At 35.6% G+C, this 24,244-nt stretch overlaps 1 protein-coding gene across 2 annotated transcripts in view; it reads left to right on the top strand.

The window, feature by feature from the left end:
• LOC121445598 (DNA polymerase alpha catalytic subunit-like) overlaps positions 1-24,244 on the top strand; it is a 198,741-nt gene that overhangs the window by 64,185 nt on the left and 110,312 nt on the right. The window contains exon 9 of one of the 2 annotated variants that reach the window (XM_041647744.1): positions 16,659-16,775. The exons of the other annotated variant lie outside the window; for it this stretch is intronic. Within the exon in view, the coding sequence (XP_041503678.1) occupies positions 16,659-16,775 (117 nt within the window). The remainder of the gene's footprint in view (positions 1-16,658; positions 16,776-24,244) is intronic. 2 annotated transcript variants of the gene reach the window in all.

Raw genomic sequence — 24,244 nt, 5'->3', positions numbered from 1 at the left:
GAGAAAGCTTACTTTTTCCAGCCCTTGTCGTGTCTCACACATGTACCAGGCCATAGAAGTTCCAAAGCTCAAAAGAACCCATCAGGGTCTAAGAAGCTGGCTGGTGATTTCCTTTCTGTTTCCTTCTCTGTCTTCAACCTTTTCCCCTTCTTTATGCTAGTGTGTTTGAACCTCTTCCTCTTAAAGTCATGTTCAATTTCTTGCACTCCAGGTTTCAAAAATAAAATGAGTCCTTCCCAAAATGCAACAATTGAAGTCTATTTTAATATATATCTAGAATATTATTTTGTCTTAGTTGACATTCATTTGAAGAAAGAAATTCATATAGATACATTAGTAATACAGCATTCTGTGGATAGACAATTAAAAAAAATGTTTTTACCTTCAGAGACCAGAAAAAGGCTATCATATCTCCTAGAACTGAAATTATAGACTGTTGTGAGCTACCTTTTTGGGTTCTAGGGATTGAATCTATATCCTCTGGAAGAATTACCAGTGTTTTTAATTACTGAGTTATCTCTGTAGCTGCAGGGGGATTGCTTTTAAAAGTTAATTCAAATATATGTTTTTGGCAATGCTATTCCTATATGGATAGCCAAGATATGACCTGGGTGAGCTCATGGACAAGTACTTTCTGCTAAGAGAACTGCTGGTGACCATGACCATGCCTTTTTTTGTGACTCTAAGTGCAGCAGTAAAATGGAGAGTCCCATTTCATACCGATAGGTAAAATGACTTTACTTTTCTGTGTTTGTGTCAGGTTTATGGCCTATTAATAGTATCTTAGGCATCCCAAAAGAATTAATAAAATCCATCTTGTTCTAAGTGGCTTTCTTTCCTTGATGATAGCTTGAAGTTCAGCATGGGGAAATGTAAATCTCTCTGCTGGCTTCTAATATCCAAGGCCTTCTGAGAGTGTTTCTGGGGAAGAAGGGTTGATTAGGTAGAGACTTTTCTGTTCTTAGGAAATTAGTAGCCTACTCCAGTCCCATTTTCTGCTTTCCTGGGGGGAACACTTGGTGACAGTACTTAGAGAATGAAGTCAAATTCTTTTGTTTTATTATATAAAACATCAGATGAGAAGCTGAAGAGACTTCTCTTCAAGAAGTGTTAGAGTCAAATCAGAAGTGGGCGGTGAGTTAACAAATGAACTGTCATGTCTAAAACCATCTCAGCATCCAACTGAAGCATGCCGGGCCTTGCTCCAGATGAGTGAAACATGAAGTAGATTCAGAGGCCAGCTACAACATTTTGAGCAAGGTCAAGACATCTGAGGAAGTAAAACAAATAATTTTTCTTTGAATTTGTTTTAGTTACACATAAAACATCCTAAATGGAAGATTTATACTTCTTCCGACTTAGAAATTGTAAGCCCCGAGAATGTAAATTAAAATCCTATTTTATCATGGGTTTTGAGAATAGTAGCCTATTGAACACAATGTCAGCACGTAGCAGTTAAACTTAATTGATTATTTATGTTCTTATACATAACACTTTTTACCTGTCATTCTAGCCCTCTTCCGTAACCTGGTTTGAGTGTGCCATGTGCTTTGATAATTTATGATTACTAAGCCTTACTTATGTGAACACAGGCTTACTCATCAGAGACAGACTTTGAAAAACTTTATGAAACTAGGATAAAACTGTAGAATTGGCTTCTCTTACAAACTTGTTTCTTTGCTCTGACCTAAGGATTGCATATTGAAGCACACTGTTCTTTCTACACATTCATTCCATTATAGTATCATATAGAGTAGTTTTACTAACCTAAAAATCTTTGTTTAATCTATTTGAAAACACATTGAAAGAAGGTTTGGAAATGAAAACTGCATTAACAAGAAAGTGTGCTTTAATAATGGTGGGATAGTGAGATTATTTTGTGCCTGGCATGGTAGTGTATATCTGTAACATCAGCACTTGGGAGAATGATGCAGGAAGTATGTATTGAGTTCCAGAACATCCTGAGGTGCTATAGCAACATATAGTGTATATGTTGTAAAACGAGAGAAATTTTGTCTTAAGCAGATCTTCACCATCTAGTCTGTTATAACTCTTCTGTGTGAAAGAAGAGTGTCAATTGCCCAAATGGAGACCACTCCTTTGTCATATTGTTTGCTGGTGTTTTCAGACTGAGCTAAAAGATGTGATTGAATAACAAAGATGAATTTGCATTCAACCCATATTAGGAGTAGTTACTCTTTAGAGGACTGAATATCCAAATATGAAAGGAGCTATTCTAGTATTTAGTTAGCCATTTAATATCCTTAAACTAAATTCAGCAGCAAAAGTTTTAGACACTTTGTGACAAAGATCCTTACAGGCTCTGTAGTGATCTTAATCAACTTCCCTTTTGTCAGATGCAGAGACCTATTCCTCAGTGATTTAATTCATGGGACTACAATGGAAGACTCTTGTGAAATTGGCTAGAGGAGCACCCCAGTGGAAATGGTGATCAGTAGTACCAAGCTGTCAAAGAGCTAACCATCATAATATGAACAAGAAATATAGTTTAGAATTGGAAGGGAAGAAAAAAAGCATTACTTGTATGTAGATTTCTGCAAACTTGGAAAACCCAGTGAAATTTATCTAAAAAGACAAGAAGTATATATTAAGAATGCTAGTTATAAAATTAATTTCAGACTAGTAGCTTTTGATCTATACAAATAATAACCACTTAGGAAGTGTAACAAATGAAATGACTAAAATATATATGTAACAAATGACTAAAATATATGAAATGCCAAAGAATATTTAAATACTGAATGTGAAGAAAACTTTAAAATGCTGTAGAGGGACTTAAAAGAAGACTTTAGAAAAAATTAAAAGGCATTCTTGGTTTATCTATTAAATATTATTTTATAAGTTTACCTCAGATTTCAAAACAGCACAATTTTGTGTAAAATTTAAACAATGAAGATGAACTATGACCATAGGAATTTAGAGTGGTTGTTTTCTTTCCCCATGAGTACTTAATGATTTAAATAGAATTGGTATGAAAGAATTCAGAAATAGATCCAAAATTGAAACTAATAGTTAATAAGGGAATGGTTCATACCAGTAGATAACAATCATCTAGAAAATATGTAGTTGAATATTTTTTTCTCCTTTCTTAGGATAGAAAAGGATGCTATAAAAGCAATACTAACCCTCAAGTTGGGGGAATCTTTTTCAAAATGGATGAGTGTCTAGAACAGTTTCAGGATCACAACATATTTTTCCTAGACTTCCTACTCATTCCATGTTATAGTGGTACATCCATCATGATTGGGCTTGGCACATTGTTGCCTATAGTTTACCTTACAGCTCATTCTTGGTATTAAACATTTTATGTGGACAAATGTACAGTAGCTTGTATAAACCATTGTAGTATCATATGGAGTAGTTTCACATCTCAAAAATCCTCTGTGCTCTGCTTACTTGAGAACACTTTGAAACAATAAGAATTCAGAAGCCCCAGATAGGAAAATAGTAAATTTGACTATAATTTTTTCTATTGACTGGAGAGATGATTCAGTGGATAAGAACACTGTCTGCTCTTCCAGAGATCTTAGGTTCCAGAGGTCCCAGCACTCACATGGCCCTCCTAACTGTAACTCTAGTAGCATGGCATCTGACACCCACCCTCTTTTGGCCTTCACCACACTAGGCACATGTACAGTGCACAGACATACACCCAGCAAAACACCTAAATACATAAAATTGTAAGTAATACAATTTCTACGTTGCATATATGTATACACATACATGCCATAAAGTTGAAAAATAAATGATGAATAAGAAATAGTGCAACAACTAATATGGGCTGAATAGGAGAAAAAGGTGAACCACCTAGTAGGAAAAATGGGCAAAAGACAAGAACAAGAAACTCTTAGGCAGATCTCTATGCATTTATAGGGTACTACCTTTATATGAAAAAAAAAGTCTTTATAACAATGTGTGTAACACTTAGACTTGCATTTTTTCTCTTTTATTTTTATTTTTTTAGATAGGGTCTCATGCATGACCAGTTTATGTAGTCCTGGGTATTGAACTCAGGACTTCTTGTGTGGTAGCTCCACCAACTGAGCTATACTCCCAGTCCCCATTTGTATTTTTAACAAATTATTGTTAATGTATCATAAAAATACTATCTTTTACTTATTTCAGTCTATAATGAGTATTTAAAAATATCAGGAAACTGTAGTGTTACCCTTACATCATCTGACTTTGGAGCAGCCACATTACAAGTGCTCTCTAGTTTCCAACGTATTGAACATCATGTTGGAAGTTAAGTCCACACACCAAGGAAGTGACTTGGGAGGGGCAACTTCATTTTCCTCAGACGTAAAGGATTAGGGTAGAGCTCTGAAGTCTCTTTCACCTTTAAATTTTAGGACTTAAATACATTATTTTATATTACTTGTAAAAAAGAAATATATATATAGTCACTTCTCATAGACACTCTTTTAAATCCTTCCTTTAAAATACTTTTATTTTGGTAAGAGTACATTTCATATTTTAGGGTCTGTGTTATATTTAGAGTTTATTTTTATTGCTTTCTTTAGATTGTACTAAACTACACACTTGGTATAAAAAATGGTCTATTCTATTGGTAGAATTAAATCTTATTTGAGGCTTTACTAATTCAAATGCTGCCTGGAGAACTTGAGAGACTTTAGAATAGCCACATAGGCAGTATGCAGAGAGGAGAAAGTAAATATTGAAAGAGAAAGAACTTGAGAGAGACTATTCCTAAGTACAATTCTTTTAATAAAGTGTATTATTCAGAAAATCGTCTTAAACAGCAGAGAGAAAATGAGAGTAGAGCAGAGCAGTGATTCTCACCCTATCTGCATATTAGCATCACTTGGGGGCTTTTAAAACCTCAATACCCATTCTGAATGACACTGGTGATTCTCAAAGTGAGGTCTCCAAATCAGGACCAGCAGTAGCACCTGGAAACCTGTTAAAGATGCTGAGTCTCAGGCCCCACCCCAGCCCTCAATCAAAGTCCCCAGATATGATGCTTAGCCACCTGTGTTAATGCACCTTTGGGGATTCCAGTATGCAGCCAGAGTTTCAAATTGAAAAGCAAGAATTTGGAGAAAGCATTTCAGGCAGGTTTCCTTTTAAATGCAAGCTACCATCCTTTAGGGGTCATGGGGACTGAACTGAAGAACTGCAATCCACCTGCTAGGTAGTTCTCATTTCTGATATGGGAATTTGAGTAATTTATTATTGTTATAGGAGGCTAGATGTTACCATTCCTTTTAGATAAGTCCTAAAGAAATCGATGCAAGAAGCATCCTAACCAGTTGGCTAAAAGGAAAAGAAAGAAAAAACCCCATTGGAGTAGAGACCATTACAGGTTGGGAAAAGAGTAGGTATACTAGATAATTATTACAAGTGAAGGCATTCTGAACAGATTATAATGTATTTTGTTTGTACCTATGGGTTTCTTAAAGGACTTAATTATTACAGGGGTTTTAAGCCGTTTAAAAAGGCGTGTTTTCCCCTCTGTCATTTGACATTGAAGGGTACATTTTCTCTTAACATTTCGGGTTTTTGGTGTAGGGTGCGTTTTACAAAGATACTATTAATTTGGAACCAATCAAAAAAAATAAAATACATATTTTTAAAATACGAACAGTTGGTTCCTGGCTGGGAAGGATATAATGTGTGCCATACTTTTGATTTCTGCTCCTCAAAAAATAAAATAAAATAAAATCAAAGAATCACAGTACCTCTAATTTCCAAGGCATATCCTAAAGAATGTTACATTGTGATTTCTTCAAACTAAATCTTATGTGTGTGCAGCCCTGAAAAAATAAGAATAGACCCATTATAGTATCCGGTTCATTTGATTTTTCAAAAGTTAGGGGAAATCTGCAGATCTTTTCAGAGCCCCTCATTTGGCACCTCCTCATTAGGAAGCAGCAGATGAAGGGAAGCAGGCTGAGCTGTGTTCAGAATGCATCTGCAGCTGCTTATCTCCAGAGATCTCGGCAGTGCAACTTGTACAAGCCCTTGCTGTGTGTATTTTTTTTATTTCTTGTCCCTGAATACTATATTTTGCACGAAAAATTCAGTTTTGATAATTTGGGAGGGGGGCATTATTGTGGAATGTGTTCCTTTTAGGAAAATAAAAACCTGCTTCTTTACTACAAAAATCAAAGCTTCCTCTCACATCTATCTTTAAAACATTCTAATATAACTTTTACAGTCCCATGTATTGGTGAAAAGATGATAATGTTATATGTAAAGCTGCTTAGCTATTGAAAGTGCGATTTTGATTTTTTGCGTTAATTCCTGAGTAGCTAGCTGGTTTATATTTTAGATTGTTTTGTGACTTGGGATCTCTTAGTATAAAGTGGTTTTCAGACCATTGGTGGTTATATTGCTGTACATCTTTCTTAAATAGCAAACATACACATTTCAATAGCTTTTTTTGGACAGTACCACATTTAATAATTTCTTTATAAGAAAAATTTATTTTCTTTATTATTAACATCATTTTCTCATCTTATGTTCTGGCATTTAAATTATGAAACTTCATCTCGGCATGTAGACTTACCTTGTGTTTTCAAGAGGACAGAAGAGGTTTTTCTGCAAAGCTAAATAGTTTTTACTTTATTGTCTGCTACGAAACAGCTGCTGAAACCAGGAAAATGCCATCTCATCATTGGGCCTGGGGTGTCCAAAAGAGGCAGGAAAACAAATGACTGTAGCTCCCTGTCTGCCCTGGCACTCTCCTCCTTTCTCTCGTTTTCATTGCCGTGAAGAGCAGGAGAACAATATTCTGCAATTAAGGATTCCATTAAGTTGAAGAAAAGAGCAAATGGGGGATGTTTGTTCTCCAAGCTCAAAAAATTTGTCTGGGGTTGTGGGGGGGGGGGGGGGATAGTGGTAGTGGTATAGAGAGAAGTGGGTGGAGAGACGAAGTCAGGGCTGTTTGTTGAATATACTGTTAAGGACTGTTACCATCCTAATTAATCAAGTTAGAAATTACAGCTGTAGTCGGTTTCCCCCCAATTCTTGTTATCAATTTTCTTCTCTTTTGAGACAAAGCAAATATAAATTTTGTGTTCATTTGTCATTCGTTCTTTGACTTCAGCATCTCTGAAAATAACAATGTAGCACAAAAGCCCAGTATTTACCTAGTTGTAATGTGGGTTGCCATGGTGTTTTGCAAATTATTGCAATTATGTTCACCATGCGAGTCGCCCTTGGTAACTGGCGAAAAAACTGATAATCCTGTTTTGAACAAAAGGTCAAATTGCTGAATAGAAAGTCTTGATTAACTAAAAGATGTACAAAGTGGAATTATTTCCTACCATTCAGAAATAGTTCTTGATCGGGTTTGGGGGAGGGGGTGAGTAAGTACATCTGATTACTGAAGTACAAAGCATTGAAAGGATGTTGTCTTGAGCCTTTCATGTAGTCTTAATGGTGGCTTTTTTGTCAAATTTACCCATTTGCGGCATTGAAAGAGGCAGCTGCATTTAAGCTGGAGAGACGGTGCTTTTTCAAGAGTTCAGTGCATGGAAAGTTCTCAGCAGTATCTGCAGTTTACTAGTAGCCCCTGGTCTATTAAAACTGATGTGCCGCATTTGAGCCCATTGCTCTCAGTACTTGTGAACCCCTCTGGCTGATGATCTAATAAAGTGCTCTTACTGGACAATCTCTGATCAGCTACTTAAAAAAGGAGGCTGGGGGAGGGGGTGGGCAGGAGAAACCGCACAGGCAGTCAGTCCTGGTACTGCCCGGAAGAAGAGAAGAAAGTGGCTAAACCGAAAGGGTTGTTAGCATGATGATCTGTACTGAGGTATTTGCCATGCCTTTTGAGTTTCTGTGTCCCAAATCTCTTGAGCGGTGATCACATTTCTCCCCCTCTTCAGAAGAAATCTTTATTTTAAGTAAGGTTGGATGAGGGATTGGGAATGTCTTTTTGAAATACTAGAATCCACATTAATATGTGTTTCTTAAATTGTGGGTATCCAGAAAGTATATTAGCCTGTGTTTCTGTAAAATCAGAAAAGTTTCCCATGCTACAGCCAAAGGTCAAATGGATTTCATCTCTTTTGAATGTTACAGAGCATCCGTGCAGAGTGAATTTGGAGGAAGGGATTCTTTTTTTTGTAATGACCACCTGAAAAATCAATTCTCAAAACTTTTGAAAGTGTGTGAAAGTAGCATGAAAGCAAAGCGAACCTTAACAAGTTTGTGGGTTTACATTCTGCATCACCTAGCAACCCCCTAGCTCAGCCAGATCTCTTGTCTCTCCTTAGTTCTGTTTACAGACTATTCAAACGGCCCTTCGAGACCATGAAAGATATTCAGTTTCATTAGTACCATTCTCAAGGAGAAAATAATTAAAGTTAAATGAACAAATATTGCCTGGTGATGGTGTGAACTCCATTCTGATTTTTATGAGGCAACTGTATAGATGATTCAGATTTAACATTGCTATTTGATATCCAAAGACACCTTGCATTTAACTATGCTAGCAAATACGTATATGCAAACTAACAGAAACAAACAAAAAAAAATCAAAGCTACTTTTAGCTGGACTTAAGCAAAAAAAAAATTGTGGTGAGTGACTGTGCCTACCCTTCTGATTGAATTCTTTTGTTTGATTATTGCCTAGGGACATCTGGGTTGATCTGAGTTCACACTGGATCAAAGCAGGGAAGAGCATGTGGGGAACACGATACCTCTCTTAAAACTGATTACCTACCTAGAGAGATCAATCATAAAGAAATGTATTCAGATCATACTACATAAGAGATTATTCATTTTAGTGAGTGGCTTAATTTAATGAATGATTCTAATGCTCCTCAAACATGTCCTGACATTTTCTATTTAAGAACTATTTGTGTGATTAAATTCACTCATTTCGAAACTTTAGTATTAGTAGGAAAAAAAAAACATTTTTCCTGTGCTCCCCCCCATGAGCATATGTCTGCAAATTCATCTTGGTAACAACCAAACATCATGGTATTGTAGTGAAAGCCCTTGTGAAAAATTCTTCCATTATCAATAACAGTTTTCAGATTTTTAGATTAATATTTTTTGTAAAAAAGAAATACAGAAGAGACATTGTAAAGATAACTAGTGCTGTCGTTTTTGTGGTAGTTTCTTTCAGCCTTTTTTCCCTTTCCCCTCTGCACATGTTGATGAAACTGAGCTTTGAGCTTGCTTTTAAGATTTGCTATTTTGAATACAAAGGTAAGGTAGTGGATTTGTTTTGTTTTTGTTTTTTAGAGTGACAACTTGAAACCATGATAGAAATAATAAACAATTTCTCTTTAGTGGTTTCATCACTAAAATATTAATGTAAGCACTAGAGTAGCCATTTTATCATCTCATTCCATTTGAATCTTTACTCCTTTTTCATGTTGAAATAACTATATATGTGCCTTAACTTGGTATGTCCATTTATAACTGTTAGGGAGAAAGACATCATCACAGTTGGAATATTACATCCCCAAGTCACTTGCAGCTTCACATGGCAGGGAGAGAGTCTTTTATGAAAAGATTTGTGATACAATAGAGATGAATGGAATGTTGAGACACAAATGCTTCCAGTTTTTCATATAAAGTGAAAGCAGGGTAGCTATGAAATCTTGTATTCTTATTATTTGTATTTTGTTAGATCTCTAACATCCACAGTACATGGCTAGGTTGCATGAGCTCTTTGTGCTTTGTTGACAGTTGACAGACAAAGCAAAATTATTCCGGAAGCAAGGTACTATATACTTAGTTGTGACCCATTATAACCTAAGAATGTAGCTCTCTTTTGAGTCGGATGAATAGGGAGAGTATTTTATAGAATAGGCTTGAATATACTAAGAGTGATTTTTTTTTAAGCTACCCATACAGAGAGATACATGTCCTTCACCGAACTTTTTCCCTCCAAAATGTAATTTTCCATATAAAATCATTTAAAGTGTATTTTCCCCACTTGGTAGCGTGGCAACAGTTTTAACTGTTCTAGTATTGTCCTATAGTGGTAAAATACAATTGCCGGTAATTGTTGGCTTCTGTGCTCACAGTGTAGCAGAAGATAGCTTACATGGGCTTTTTAACCTACCTCAGGTACATCTTCTGATGTTCAAACTCTGATTGCGAATTAAAATAGTAAGACTATGGTATTGAATTTGATGTGAGGCAAAGTAGACCAGGTTGCTAATTTATCATGTAATATACAGTTGCTGAGGTTGAAATTTTTTTCCCTTGTGCTATTCTGTGTGTTTAAATGAGGACGGCAGTTTGCATGTAACCTATCATAACAGTTTGGGAGTGCTCCATTATCCTTTCAGCAAACTGATGACAGTCTGGTCCTTGCACAAATGATAAGATCAATAAGTTTCAAATAACTTGGATGAAATGACATGACTGTTCATTTAAAGAGATGTCTCACTTAAAATTCTATTTTAATAATATTTAAAATTCTTACATTGACTGACATGACTCTTTCCCACTTCTGTTTGATAATTCTGTTTAAAATATTTTTGTATTAAATTTGGCAAGTAGTTTATATACTTATTTTTTCCTGATTTGCCCTTTGATCTTCTAGTCTGGCAACTGTCTGAGATTTAATAATCATTCTTTGACATGCCAGAATACTGCAGTGTAGAATATTTAACTTTGATAGCAAATTTATGCTGCTGTTAAAACTTTACCTGTAGATCTTAGGAGATTTTTCTCCAGTTTCGGGTGCCAATGTGGGCTATAAAGCAATTTGTTTTTTATAGATATTAATTTATCTATATTTATAATATTTAATATATATTTCTGGACATCTCAAATTACAACATGTCATCCTTCAAAGGCAGCTGTGGGGCCGTACTGTACACTGCCTCTAAGAAGACCTACCCTTTTTTTAAAAAAGGAAAAAGCACTGGGCATAATTCTGTGACAAAAAAAAAAATGTTTGTCTGCAAGGGAACCCCAGAAATTTACAAATGCCTTTGGATGAAAAGAGAATCTGATATTCTCTGAGAATGTGTACTTAGGAATAAGGTTGATAGATGACTGTTAATAAAGCTAATAATGATATGATAGATTATGAAAGAGCATGCAGGATGGCAAACCTTGCCCTGTGACCAAGTCCCTATATTCCTGGAGAGCTGTTTGAATTTAGACTAAATTATACATCATGGCAGAACTGAGTCATGAAAATCACGCAAAGACCATATATTCTTCCCTTGTCATTTATTCTGCCATCCATAACTTTATATTAAGTATAATTTTATTAGGAAGAATAAAGAAATTTTCACTTATATTGATCATATTGTTGCTTTTATTTTCCACTCAAAAGCAGTTCTACTTTTAATCTTGATTATTTATCTATTATAGTTTTATACTTCTTCCTCCCTTCTTTCCTCTCTCCCTGGTAGTCTCTCTCTATCTATCTGTGACTGGCCTGGGACTCACTTTGTAGACCAATTTAGTCTCAAACTCAGAAAGATCCACCTGCCTCTGCCTCCTGAATACTGAAATTAAACGTGTCACCACACCCAGTCTTAGTTCTCCACTTTTTAATGACTCTCCCTGGACAATGACCAGACTTCTTCGTGACTAAGTGGTGCTCTTTAAAAAGTGTGTATGTGTGTGTGTATACATACATAAATATATACTTATATATACATATATATACATATATACTTATATATAATACTTATATATATATATACAGTTTGTTATAACTTAACAGTAATCCTCAGTGCATTTACTGAACATTTTTTGAGGTTATTTTAGGGTTTTGTTGTTGTTTTGCTTTTATCCTTTAAACAATTGTGATAAGCATTGTTTCTGTTTTATAGATGAGGAAACTGAGGTTCAGAGAAAGGTTTGGTCACTTACACAAAATTAACTAATAACGTGTGAGGGTACGATACTTAAAAGAGAGTCCATGCCCTAGAGACTAGCAAGAAAACTACTAAACCCTAACAAGGTTATTCTCCAGGGGCCAACTAGTTAGCAAGGTAAAATAAGGTGCTTAAGGGACAATGTGAACCAGTGTATGTTCTTTGTCCAGTGAGATAATGGGAGAAGTCCCAGTAGGTTGGGAAGTTTTTGTAGAAGAATGGACTTTTCATTAAAGCAGTGGGTATTTTAGGAAGGGATTATGTGGCCATGCAGTGTCAAGGTTAAGATAGAGGATAGTGTCAAAAGCAATCCAATGGAATAAGAATTATTTGTTAGGAATGTGAAAGCAGGGATCAGGATGAGGCTGTAAAGATTTGAAAGGAGACCAATGAGTGTGTTACTTGTCTTTGAAGAGATGATATGGGATGAAGAACCCTGGAGAACTACATTTGGCCCCTTTTTATAGTGGGTGTGGGAGAGAATGGGGTCATGATAGCCAAAGCAGAGGCTACTGCAGCAGAGCAGCTTAAGATCAGCATTTTAGTAACTTTGATGCTAACTGGGCTGTAGATGAAAAAGATTAGTGGGATAAAATTGGTAACTGGCTGGTAATAGAAGAGGAGGGTAAGAGCTGCTTTGAGTTTTTTCCTGTGAATTTCAGATCCAGGCCTTTTTGCTTTCTCTATGTTTTTATTTTATTGCTTCTGTTTATTTGAAGAATTCTTTTTGAAGGCCCCCATGTACCACATTTCTAGATCTGGGTGGGATCTCCACCTGTGAATCCTAAAACTGTAAATACACACAAGGGAATAACAGTTGGTGTTTTAGGTCCAACTTTCAAGAATGCCGCAGTTACAGGTGGAAAGTGATCCCTTTAGCTCGTGCAGACAGAAGTCATTTTAGTTGAGATCTCAGAGATATAATTTAGCAATCAAAACTGATCAGTATTTGACACAATTTGGTACACAATTATTTTAAAGAATAGTATTGCTGAAATTAAACAACAGGGGATAGAGCTTTGTATGTTTAGACAAGTTTGTTTTCCTGTTGGACAGGTTAACTTTACTTCTTTCATTTATAAACATGATTAAGCCAGGCAACTGAAAATGTGATGTCCTTATTCCTATTGCATGTGACAATTTGCATGTAACACGACACAGTAGTGAGATGGTATGTTTGGATGGCAGACTTCTTACAGTGGTTTTAAAGTATTTCCTTGAAAAACCCCTTTCTTAGATTGGACTTCCCCGGAAATTACTCAAAACAGATTTCTTCTTCTATTGACTTCTCAACAGATTCTTGAGCTGTACATATTATCCCAAGGGGGAAAATGAAAATGTTTAGTTTTGTCATTGTAAATGATAATTTAAGGTCACACAGTATTCCTAGTAGTTTCATTTGCTTTGTTTCTGTTGCCCTTTACAAATGAAATTCCCTTTGATGATCTTGTAGTGGACAATTTGCCCCATCTTGTAATTTTTTTCAAAGTCCTGGAATATTTTTAACAATATAAATGTTTATTGAAGTAAAACCTGCCATTCTTAACATTTCTTGAGGGAATAAAGTCTTTTTTTTTTTAGTTTTTTTTTAAAGTTTTTATTTATTAATTATGTATACAGCGTTCTATCTGCACACCAGAAGAGGGCACCAGATCCCACCACAGATGGCTGTGAGCCACCATGTGGTTACCGGGAACTGAACTCAGGACCTCTAGAAGAACAGTCAGTGCTCTTAACCTCTGAGCCATCTCTCCAGCCCAGGGAATAAAGTCTTAATTGAAATGTACTAGACAATATTGAATTGAAGCAAATCATATATTGAAAATGGCTTGTTTCTCCCATAAGAGTTTCATTTAAAATATATCATTTTCATTTAAAATATATCATGTCCAAAAGCTTAATTTTCAAAATAAAACATGAGGTATAAAGAGTTACAGGTTTCTACTATTTTCTTCACTGACAGTTCCCTTCACACGTTTATCAGCATACTTAATTTCCATGCATAATAGCACTAGTTTGTGTTGTCATATATAAAGGGAGATTAACAGATAGTAAGTACAAACAAACCCAAACAAGCACTGAATAGAAAGGTGACAAAGAAAGAAAGACCTCTTTAATGTTAATTATAACTAGTAGGAAGTGTAGACAAATTTATTATCTGTTTTCTATATGATTTGAAAGAACGTTTAGTTAGTGATTCTGTCAGAGATAAACTTAGGTTTTTGCTTTTTAAAATAGGTGAAATGACAACTTAACATCTTGTTGGTTGTCAGGTCACTTGGTGAATTGTGAAACAATAATGGAATCAAGTTTTGAAAACGTCTGAAAGGGACAAACTTTTTGAACATTATATTTTAAAGATTATAAAACAAATTCCTGGGCTTGGTATCATGTCTATAATCCTAGCACTCAGGGGACAGCCTGGACTGTGTAGCCAGATCTTGTTTCAAAATTATTATTTTTGTTGTTGTTGTTATGCACAATAATAATTTAATAACCAAGTTGTGTTCAGTACTTAATGAGCTCTTGCCTCAAAATAGGATCCTCAGCTAGATGTGAGGATACTTACATAGATCTTAGCCAGTTTAAAGACTAAGGCAGGAAGAATATGAATTTGACGTCACCTGGACCACGTAGAACAAACCCTCCTCCACCAACCTAAAAATTGAAGGTAGTTTTTACCATATTTACCAAATAAAATTTTTTTTTTTATTTTGTTAAAAGTTAGTGAATTACAGCTTTGGTTGGCAAGACTGTGAGCTAACTAAAGAGCTTCAGGTCTCAAATATATCCCTTGTCTATACAGAACTGTTATTCTGTTCAGAGCATGCTTTCCTATTTAGACTATTGTTTCCTGAAACTCTGTGCTTGGTACCCCTTTGCCTGTTTACCATAATATTTAATAAAACTTTAGGCAAATATCATTTGTTTGATATTCTCCATCTGAAAAGTTCAGATTACAATTTAAATAGTTAGCTTTGATTCACTGAAACATAGTTAAAAGGTTGGGTTTTTTTTCCCAAAGGATAGAAAATTGAATTGGGGGGAGGCAGTGAATATATTCAAAACAGTGCACAACTCCCAAAGATCTAATAATAAATTAATTTAGCTTACTGAATGAAGGTAGGAGTGAATTTCCTTTCAGCATATTATGACTAGATGAATTTTCTATTTTTTAAAGATAGCTTTTTTTAGTAAGTTGTACAAATGGCACTTTGTTTTGTTTTAAAGCCATAAATGGAGCTGTAAAAACCAATTCTTGGTGATTTCTTTTGAGTTTGTGTGTAGCTACTTTCAAGAAGGGCCTATTCTGGGGAATAAGGGCCAGCACAGCAGTGAGTGAGGGCATCCCTCAGATTTGGAAATGCCATGATATGGAGATTAAAGAATACTAACTTAAGCAACATTCATGTGTATGTGTATACTGCTTTTATCAAGGGGTAAGACAAGCTGCTGAAACTAGCAAAAAGGAATGGAGTTATACAGGTTACTGATTCTTTCTTAGCACAACCCTAGAGTGACTCTAGCCTCTATTCTTTGTCATGTGTGGATCTTTCTTCCAAAGTTGTCTTTCCTTTCTTTTCCACTAACCAAACTTCTGATCATTCTTCAAGTTGAAAAATTACCATGTCTCTGAATGCCCTGACCCAGAGCCTTATAGGAAAGGACACTATGAGATAAGAGGACATGTCTTGCTTACTTATATGCTACAGCACCTCACCTTGCTTGGCCCAGTTTTACTGTGCCTCTGTAGTAATACAGTAGCACCAAAGCCCACAAGCCTTAGGGCTCAATTTGAACTTCTGAGATTTGCTCAACTCTATATGTGGTAGCTTGTCTTTCTATTGAACAGATAACATTTTATACTAAGTGTAATACTACTTCAAAATGGTAGACATACTGTACTGTATCACCGTAAGAAAATTAAAAAAAAAAAACAGGGAGAGTAACTGAAGAAGAAAAGGGGTGACAAATCTACAGGGCAGAGAAATAGACAATGGCTACTTCAAATCTCTGAAAAATAGTGGTTAAAGTTGTCTTTGAAAACATAGGAGCCAGTTTTATGTCTCCAGAGAACACATGTAGAAGAATCTGTTTTAATTTAAAATCACATAATCACTAGCTTTATTAGGCATTTCTTTTATGGCAAGAGAACTTGTAAGTACTTTCAGTGTGTTCCATCACTATAGCAGGGTCTATACGGTATGATACTGTTGTCGTACCCTTTTCAAACAGAAGGTAACTAGCATACTTATGTAACTAGGCTATTGGGAAGGTCACTCATTTCTACACATTTGGTATAATGGTCTGAACTAAAACTGTTTGGTTTATAGTTTATGTATAATAGTAGTTTTAATTGGGAGATTTTGATGGGGGGCATATATCCCTTAAGAAAAGGGAGAACATTTCATGGAAATGACTCTTGGTTTTTTTTAAGATTTAATTTTTTATGTGTGGGAGTATAATTTGCCTGTATGTATGTAAATATATCATGTATGTGTGTAGTGCCAAGAGGCCCAAAGCAGGTGTTAGATCCCTGGAACTGGAGTTTACAGATGGTCATGAGCTCCCATGTGGGTACTGGAATCAAAACTGTGGTCTCTGGAAGAAGTCAGCATGCCTCACTATTGAACCCTCTCTCCAAAACCATGTTTTTCCTAATTTTTAAGTTTGGGGCATACATCTAGTCCAAAAGAAGTGAGTTAATTAAACTATTGTGCAATCTCTAAGGAAGGTTGGAATAAATCCTTGATAACAGAAGGGTTTATTAGTTTCGGTGTTGATTTTTCTCCCTTTCCTCCCTAGTGCTGGTTGATATGTGAGGAGCCAGCATGCCGCAGTCGCACCCGCCGTCTTCCCCTTCATTTCTCCCGAAATGGGCCTCTTTGTTCGACCTGCATGAAAGCTGTGCTTAGACCGGAGGTAACCGTCTCCTAATGGCCTTCTCCCCTCTGTGGCATTAAGTTGTTTATCAATATCTGCATAGATCATTGGTTCTTAAGCAAGACTTAGTATATTCACCTGAGGGATAGTGCATACTGCCATTAGTGACTCCCAACTGTGGAACATGGAGTATGAAAACTCCTCTCTGGCAATTAAGATGCCTTGCCTCTTATGCCCCCGTTGAGTACCTTCAATCCAACAGCAGTTTCCAAACTGGTGAACAGAATGTTTGCAGGTCTTTTGAGCAGAAAGTGTCTTATGATTAATTACTATGTATTACTAAGCTACTAACCAAACTTAAACTAGCTTCTATAAATCATATAGGAACTTATAGTGGGCTAACACACAGTTCACTTAAAGAGAATGTGCTATTTTTTTAAACATTATATAGGCTTTTGCAAGGGGTTTTGCTGAGAAGGTGAATACAAAAGCAACATTCTATCCCTAACTTTTGATGTAATATCTTTTCTATGAAAAAGGTCTGATTTTAGGAAAGTATTTTGTTGCATTGTCTATTTCTCTATTCTTTTACATATCTTTGTGTAATTTTGACTGCAGTCACAATGAAGATGTGCTTTATAGTTATCAAGCGTTTTTTTTGTGTAGTTACTTCATTCATTACATGCAATTTAACCATACTTCTCACTGTTAGGCTACTTTTCAATAGCTCTATACTGAAAATTTATGAGTATTTTCCCACTTAAATGATTATTATTCTTTATTTCAATTGTTTCATAAGGGTGGTGTATTATCTAAGTGTCTAAGTAAATATAGTAGTGTTTTATATTGCTACATAGCTTTCCTGATGGCTATCCAAGTTTTTACTGTATACAAATACCTTGTGAATATACTGGGTATAATAGCCTTTTACACATTTGGACATTACCAATAACTTATTTTTAAATAACTAGATAAATATTAAATGTTCCTTTCCTTACTTTCTAAAGCTTTGATAATTATATAGGTTTTTTTAATGTAGAACATGTGATAATTAGCTGTCCTGGTGAATTATTTTTACATCAGCCTCAAGGCTTACATCAACAGGTATAAAAACAGAACAAAGGTGTATCGATGTAGGGTGTCTCATTAATCTAGTTGTAAGTTCTATACTGGGTCTCAACCTTCCTAATGAAATGACCCTTTAATACAGTTCCTCATGTTGTGGTGACCCCCTAACCATAACATTATTTTGTTGCTACTTCATAACTATAATTTTGCTACTGTTATGAATTGTAATATCTGTTATGCAGAATATTTGATGCTATCCCCAAGGATTCGTGACCCACAGGTTGAGAACCATTGCTCAAGGAGAATCAATTTGCTTCATGAGCTGATTTTGCCTTTGAGACTCATCAATTTAAGTTTAATGAAAATTGAATTGTTTTGTAAAAAGTCTTTCATTCTTCAAGTCATGGTGAAAGAAGGGAAAAAGAAATACGTAGCTATAGAATTATTAAGTTTCTGATAAACATTGGTGGTAATATTGGTATAGTTTAATATACTATCTTAAGCTTTTTTGTCCTTTTTAATGAATGAGACAATACAAGCATTTCAAAGTGACTTCCTTTTTACTTTATATCCTATCCTTCCCCAAACTATGGCATTTTAGTTAGATATTTACTACAGGCTAAGCTACCTATCCCCAGGAGAAGCTTTGCTAGATTGGCTGCTCAGACATGACTCTGGAATTCACTGTTTCAGAGCACTCTGCTTAGTGAAACTGCCCTTAACAGGAGGTTTGAAGGACTCAGCTCATTTTTCTGTACTTCATTTGAATTGCTAGTGATGAGTTTGGAAAGTAATATTTATGAGGTTTCTGAGCTTTTCTACTAGGAATAAAAATATTAATCTTTTCAGAGACACCTGAGAAATCACTGTACAATGAGAAACATCACTTTAGTTTCTGTAGTTTTTTTCAAAGTATCTGTTTTACAAGATTATACACATCTCACCAGGTGTGGTGGCATACCTTTAATCCCAGCCCATAGGAAACAGAGACAGGCAGATTTTTGAGTTTGAGGCCATTCTAGTCTACAGAGCAAATACCAAGATAGCCATCCAGGACTACACAGAGATACCCTGTCTCAAAACATTTGCCCTTTTTTTTAAAAAAAGGAAAGAAAGAAAAGATTATAAGCTCTCAGATGCTGAGTTTCAACTATATCTTTTATTTAATAATTTTACCAGGTGTAGTCCTGCATTACAGCTGAAAGACTTTTTCTGTCCCATCTGGTTCTGTTGGAATAGTTTCTCTCCTGCCCACAGGTCCCCACTCAGAGACTTAATTATAATTGCTTTGCTAATGGCTCGGGCTTCTTACTGGTTAGCTCTTACATATAAATTAACCCATTTCTAATAATCTGTGTGTTGCCATGTGCTCCGTGCCTTGCTGGTAATGCTCTGGCATCTTACTCCTCTGGCCACGCTAGCACCTCTCCAACTCCTCCTCCTTTCTCCGTCTCTCTGCTTAAATTTCCCACCTAGCTATATTCTGCCCTGCTATAGGCTAAAACAGCTTCTTTATTAGCCAATGGTAATAAAACTGTCACAGAATACAGAGGGGAATCCTACATCACTGCATGCTTATAATTCTAGCATAGTCTGAGACAGGACTATCATTATTAAGGCCGTTTTACTATGAAGATCTCATCTCAAAAAGTTTTATTAAACACCTACAATATCCTGCAAAATTTGCTCAGTGTTGGGGGCAAAATTTATAAATGTTCTACATTTTCTTCTAAACAGATGAATGAAGAAAATATGGCATGTCTTTACAACAATGAGGTTTTATTTAGCCATACAGAAGAATGAAATAATGTAATTTGTTATGAAAATATGTGGATGGTGTGGGAGGTCCTTCTGTCTATGTGTTGCTTTTGTTGATTAATGAATAAAGAACTGCTTTGAGCCTTTGGTAAGGGCAGAACAGAACTAGGCAGGAAAAGCTAGAGCGAATGCTGGGAAAAAGAAGGGCGGAGTCAGAGAGAAGCCATGGCGCTGCTGGAGACAGATGCTGGGAACTTTAGCTGGTAAGCCACTGTCATGTGACAATACACAGATTAATAGAAATGGGTTAAATTAAGATGTAAGAGTTAGCTAATAAGAAGCTAGAGCTAATGGGCCAAGTAGTGTTTAAAATAATATAGTTTCTGTGTGATTATTTCGGGTCTAAGCTAGCCAGGCGGCCAGGCACTAATGAGCTGCATTCTCCAACAGATTGGCTCGCCAACATGGTGAACTATATCCACATAAAACCAGAGAGGGCTTGAAAAGAAATTCTAGACACTATAAAACAAACTTTAACGGCATTTTTTTTCCAAATGGGCTTTGCTTGAGGCGGCATGCTGCAGTTCCTTTAAGAGAAGTCTTACTGATTCAATGGTAGCAGCCATATGATTTCAAAATGGCAGCTTCCTGGCCATGGGCCATGCTGTTAGCACAAACTCTGACTCTTTCAGGAAACTGAGCATTTGGATAGGGTTTGTGAGTAGAATGTCTCAGTTTGTTTGGTGGCTATGTTGACCTTCTCAGAGGCGCAAGTAGCTCGGCCATTCTGGACTGGTGGGGTAAGCAGGAAGTACCCTATACACCCTAGTGATGGCACATCTTAAGTTTTAAGAAGTGCGGTGCTTTGGGAGCACATTCAGCTCCTTCAGCCTGTGGAGCTGGAGATTATCATGTTAAATGAAACAATTCAAATTTAGAAAGACAAATATTTCATATTTCCCATATATGGACTCTGGTTTTAAGAAAATACCACAGAGAGTGAACAGGGAGCGTCTGTATAATTTAATTACATTGTAAGCATGCATGAAAATGTCGCAATAAAATCCATTATTTTATACATATACTACTAGGAAGTTAGAAACCAGTTTAACATAGATTGTATAAAATTGTTACCCATGGGCAAAAAAAAAATGTCATTTATAAATTGAACAAATCACAATCTATTCCTAGTACCAGGCTAGTGGAAACTTCAGATAGGCTCAAGTTTGTGGTAAAAGACTAGCTGTTTAATTTGCCTGTCTCTTCCTCACCTAATAAATCTTTCACTTAGTCCTGGGTTGTAGTTGACTTGAGCACTTCTAGAGTTGACTTGGAATATGCCAGTTGTCTCTCCTTAAGACTCTTGATTGCTTGAGTAATGAGCAAATAAAAACTCGGACAGTTTTGTTCCCAGGGCTTTGGACATTTCCTTTCTCTCTTCTTGGGTACATTAAAATATATTTTCTGTACCCTAAAATTTCTTTGGCCTTATGGTAATTTAATGGTATACAAGTTGCGGCTTATTTAAAATACTGTGATTCTTCTTTACCTTAAATGACTTTAAATTCAGAAGTTAAGTTTCACACATATTTATAGTACTAAATAATAAGATCCTCATCCTTTGTCCTGGTGACAGAGCTTGAGTTCATCTAAATTAGATGGTAAGTATTTTAATAAGGACACGGTACTTTTCTTTTTAACATGGCCAATGTACATGGATAGGGACTGAACCACAGGAAATTCTGTGTTACATAATTCATCTACTTGGGTAATGGTAGTAATATATGATGAAAATGAACAGCTCCTAGGGCAGAATTACTATAGTAGAGCTCTTTATTTGGTTGTTTTTTTAACTAAATTTTCTTGAAGGCTACTTCTAAGGGAACGATTGACGTGACCTTCGTTTCTACTTTGGGACAGTCCTCAGGTTTCTCACATTTACCTTTTGTTGTCAAATTACTAAAATCCTTTCTGTCACCATCAGTATCATTAAAAAAAACTTATGTTCTTCAAAGAAGAGGGGAAATTGTGAACTCAAGGCCATCATATGGTTATGACTTCAAAATGGCTATGCTTAAACAAGTTGTTGGTTTCATGAGTAATAAGTGCATAAAAATGTTGCCAAGCTACTTGGGCAGTGTTTCATTCCTATGTAAGAAAAATGTAGGAAAATATTAGCTATCTCTTAGGCTATTATTCATGAAATAGGCAGGGAGGAGAGGACCTTCAACCTTATAGGGAAATTTGATACATTGTTACCAAGGCATTATTGGTGTTTCAGTAGAGAAAGGTTTTACTGTGACCAGCATTTTAGAGTTCTGTAGTTTTGGTGACTTAAACAAGGAGATTTCTGAATTTTTTATATAGCTTTTCTAGTACCAAGTGAGTACTCAACTTTTTTTTTCAATGTATTTTTTTTTCTTTCTATTAAGACAAAGTTAAAATAACATAAAATTAACCATTTAAAGATAAACAATGCTATGGGGACCTTGGGAGAGGGTTAAAGTGGAGAGGAGAGGCAGGGAGAGGAGCAGAGAAAAATGTAGAGCTCAATAAAAAAAGATAAACAATACATTTCTATTTAGTATGTTCATGTGTTATTACTGCCATGTCTGTCTAATTCCAACCCTTTTATCACCCCAGTAGTAAATGTTATACCTATTCTACATCCTCCTCTTCTCCTAACTAACTATAGTAAACTGCTTGTCTGCTTTCAGTTTCAGCTATTTGCCTATTCTGAAGATTTCATAGATGTGAAATCAGGTGATGTCATCCTTTGTGTCTGGCTTCTTTCACTAAACATATTGTTTATTTTTATATCATGTATGAATTTTCATTCATTTTTGATAGCCAAATAATATTTAATCAAACCCAGATGGAATGTTCATCCATTCATTTGTTGATGAACATTTTGATTTACTTTCAAATTTTTTTATTAAATAAAAAGGTCTTATATGTTGCCTGAGTTGTGACACTTACCTCACTTATTTCCAAGAGAAGTATTACATGAATCTAGACCTATTCCCCGTCCTTACTCAGCACTTACATGCTCATTCTTAGAGTTTGTATCCAAGGAGTTCAAAACAATATACAGCATTTGAAGTACTATTGCTGGAACCAATACAGAAAGAATAAACCTGCCATTGCCACCTTTTCTAGATACATCTGTTTGGGTTGTATTAACCCTCTTAAACTTTCCACTGTTAGGTTGTGTCCTGTGATGTTTTCCTGGACTCATGGCTTATTAGTAGTAGACCTCAATGTATAACTCTTAACTGGTGGTGTATTAACAAAGTACCACAAACCAGATGGCTTAAAATGGGTGACATTGGGATAGGAGTATATAACTCATTGGGTAGAATGCTTGCTTAGCAAATGCAAGATCATGGGTTGGCAATTCCTGGTACCACAAAATAGAAATCTCAGAAATGTATTACCTCATCATGCTAGATGTCATGTATAAAGTATGAGTGTCATCACAGCCATCCTCCTAAACTTTCCTCTTCTAGCATTTGCTCACTTTTGATGTCCCTTGGCTCTGTACATATTTTATTCTAATCTCTGCTTCTTTTGTAAAACGATCACCTTCACTCTACATGTCAATTGTCTCTTTTCTTTTCATAAGGACACCAGTCATACTGTTTAAAGGCCCCACTAATTCACTCCAATTTCACCCTAACTTGACTTTTTTTCTTCCAAAACCATAGTTTAAAATAAAGATTGTTTGTGGATAATTGAGCTTAGCACTTCATCATATGTTTTTGAGGGATATATTTTTACCTGTAACAATTAGAAATTATACTGGGATATATTTTTGCCTCTAATACTTATGAATTGTATTGAGCTGAAGATAATGAATACCAAAACTAACATTCTCTTAAAAAGAACAGACATTTAATTCCCAATCTAAGACTGCATATTTTTAAACACATAACAGAAATTCAGTTATGAACTATTTCTGATTCTCCTGTGATTCTTCCATCCCTTCATCATCTGTCAACAGCAGCACCAAATTGTTATCTTGAAAGCCACAGCACAGTTCATTGAGGCTGTATAGACTTGTTCAAGACATCACAGGATAGAATAGTGAAGAAAAGACTGACGAGTCGAAAGAGTATACCCCCTTTGGGGCTGGAGAGATGCCCAATGGTTATGAGCTTACTACTCTTCCAAAGACCCTAGTTCACTTCTTAGCACAATTATCAGACAGCTTACTACTGCCTGTAACTATAGCTCCAAGAGATCTGACATACTCTTCTGGTCTCTGTTTTTACCTGAAACAAACGTATATACATACATACATACATACATACATACATACATACATACATACATCTTTTTAAAAATGTGTTTCCTTTCCATGTTATTTCTTTAAGCAACTTTGTTGGAGTCCTGCACAGCATACCCATTTATATATCATGGGCCAAAAATTAGCCACAGAGATTAATAGCTTTTTGTTACTAAAGAGGAAAAGAAGACTGGGTATTGGAGACCAACCAGCACTGTGTTTAACAAAAACCTAACAAATGTTGTAAAGTCCTTGCTTTGCAAGATCTCTCAGCCAATCACTATCCCATTGTGGATAGTATGGATCTTAGTTCTGCTTTCGATAAAGTGTTTTGCCTTCAAGAGTTCTGATATTGTGAATAGTTTCCTTTCTTTTATCTTTTCTAAAATATTGA

This window comes from Microtus oregoni, unplaced genomic scaffold (genome assembly GCF_018167655.1).
Source record: "Microtus oregoni isolate MIOR12 unplaced genomic scaffold, Mior012 000221F_ref0000299, whole genome shotgun sequence".
Classification (NCBI taxonomy): domain Eukaryota; kingdom Metazoa; phylum Chordata; class Mammalia; order Rodentia; family Cricetidae; genus Microtus; species Microtus oregoni.
This window is presented reverse-complemented; position numbering and strand designations above follow the sequence as displayed.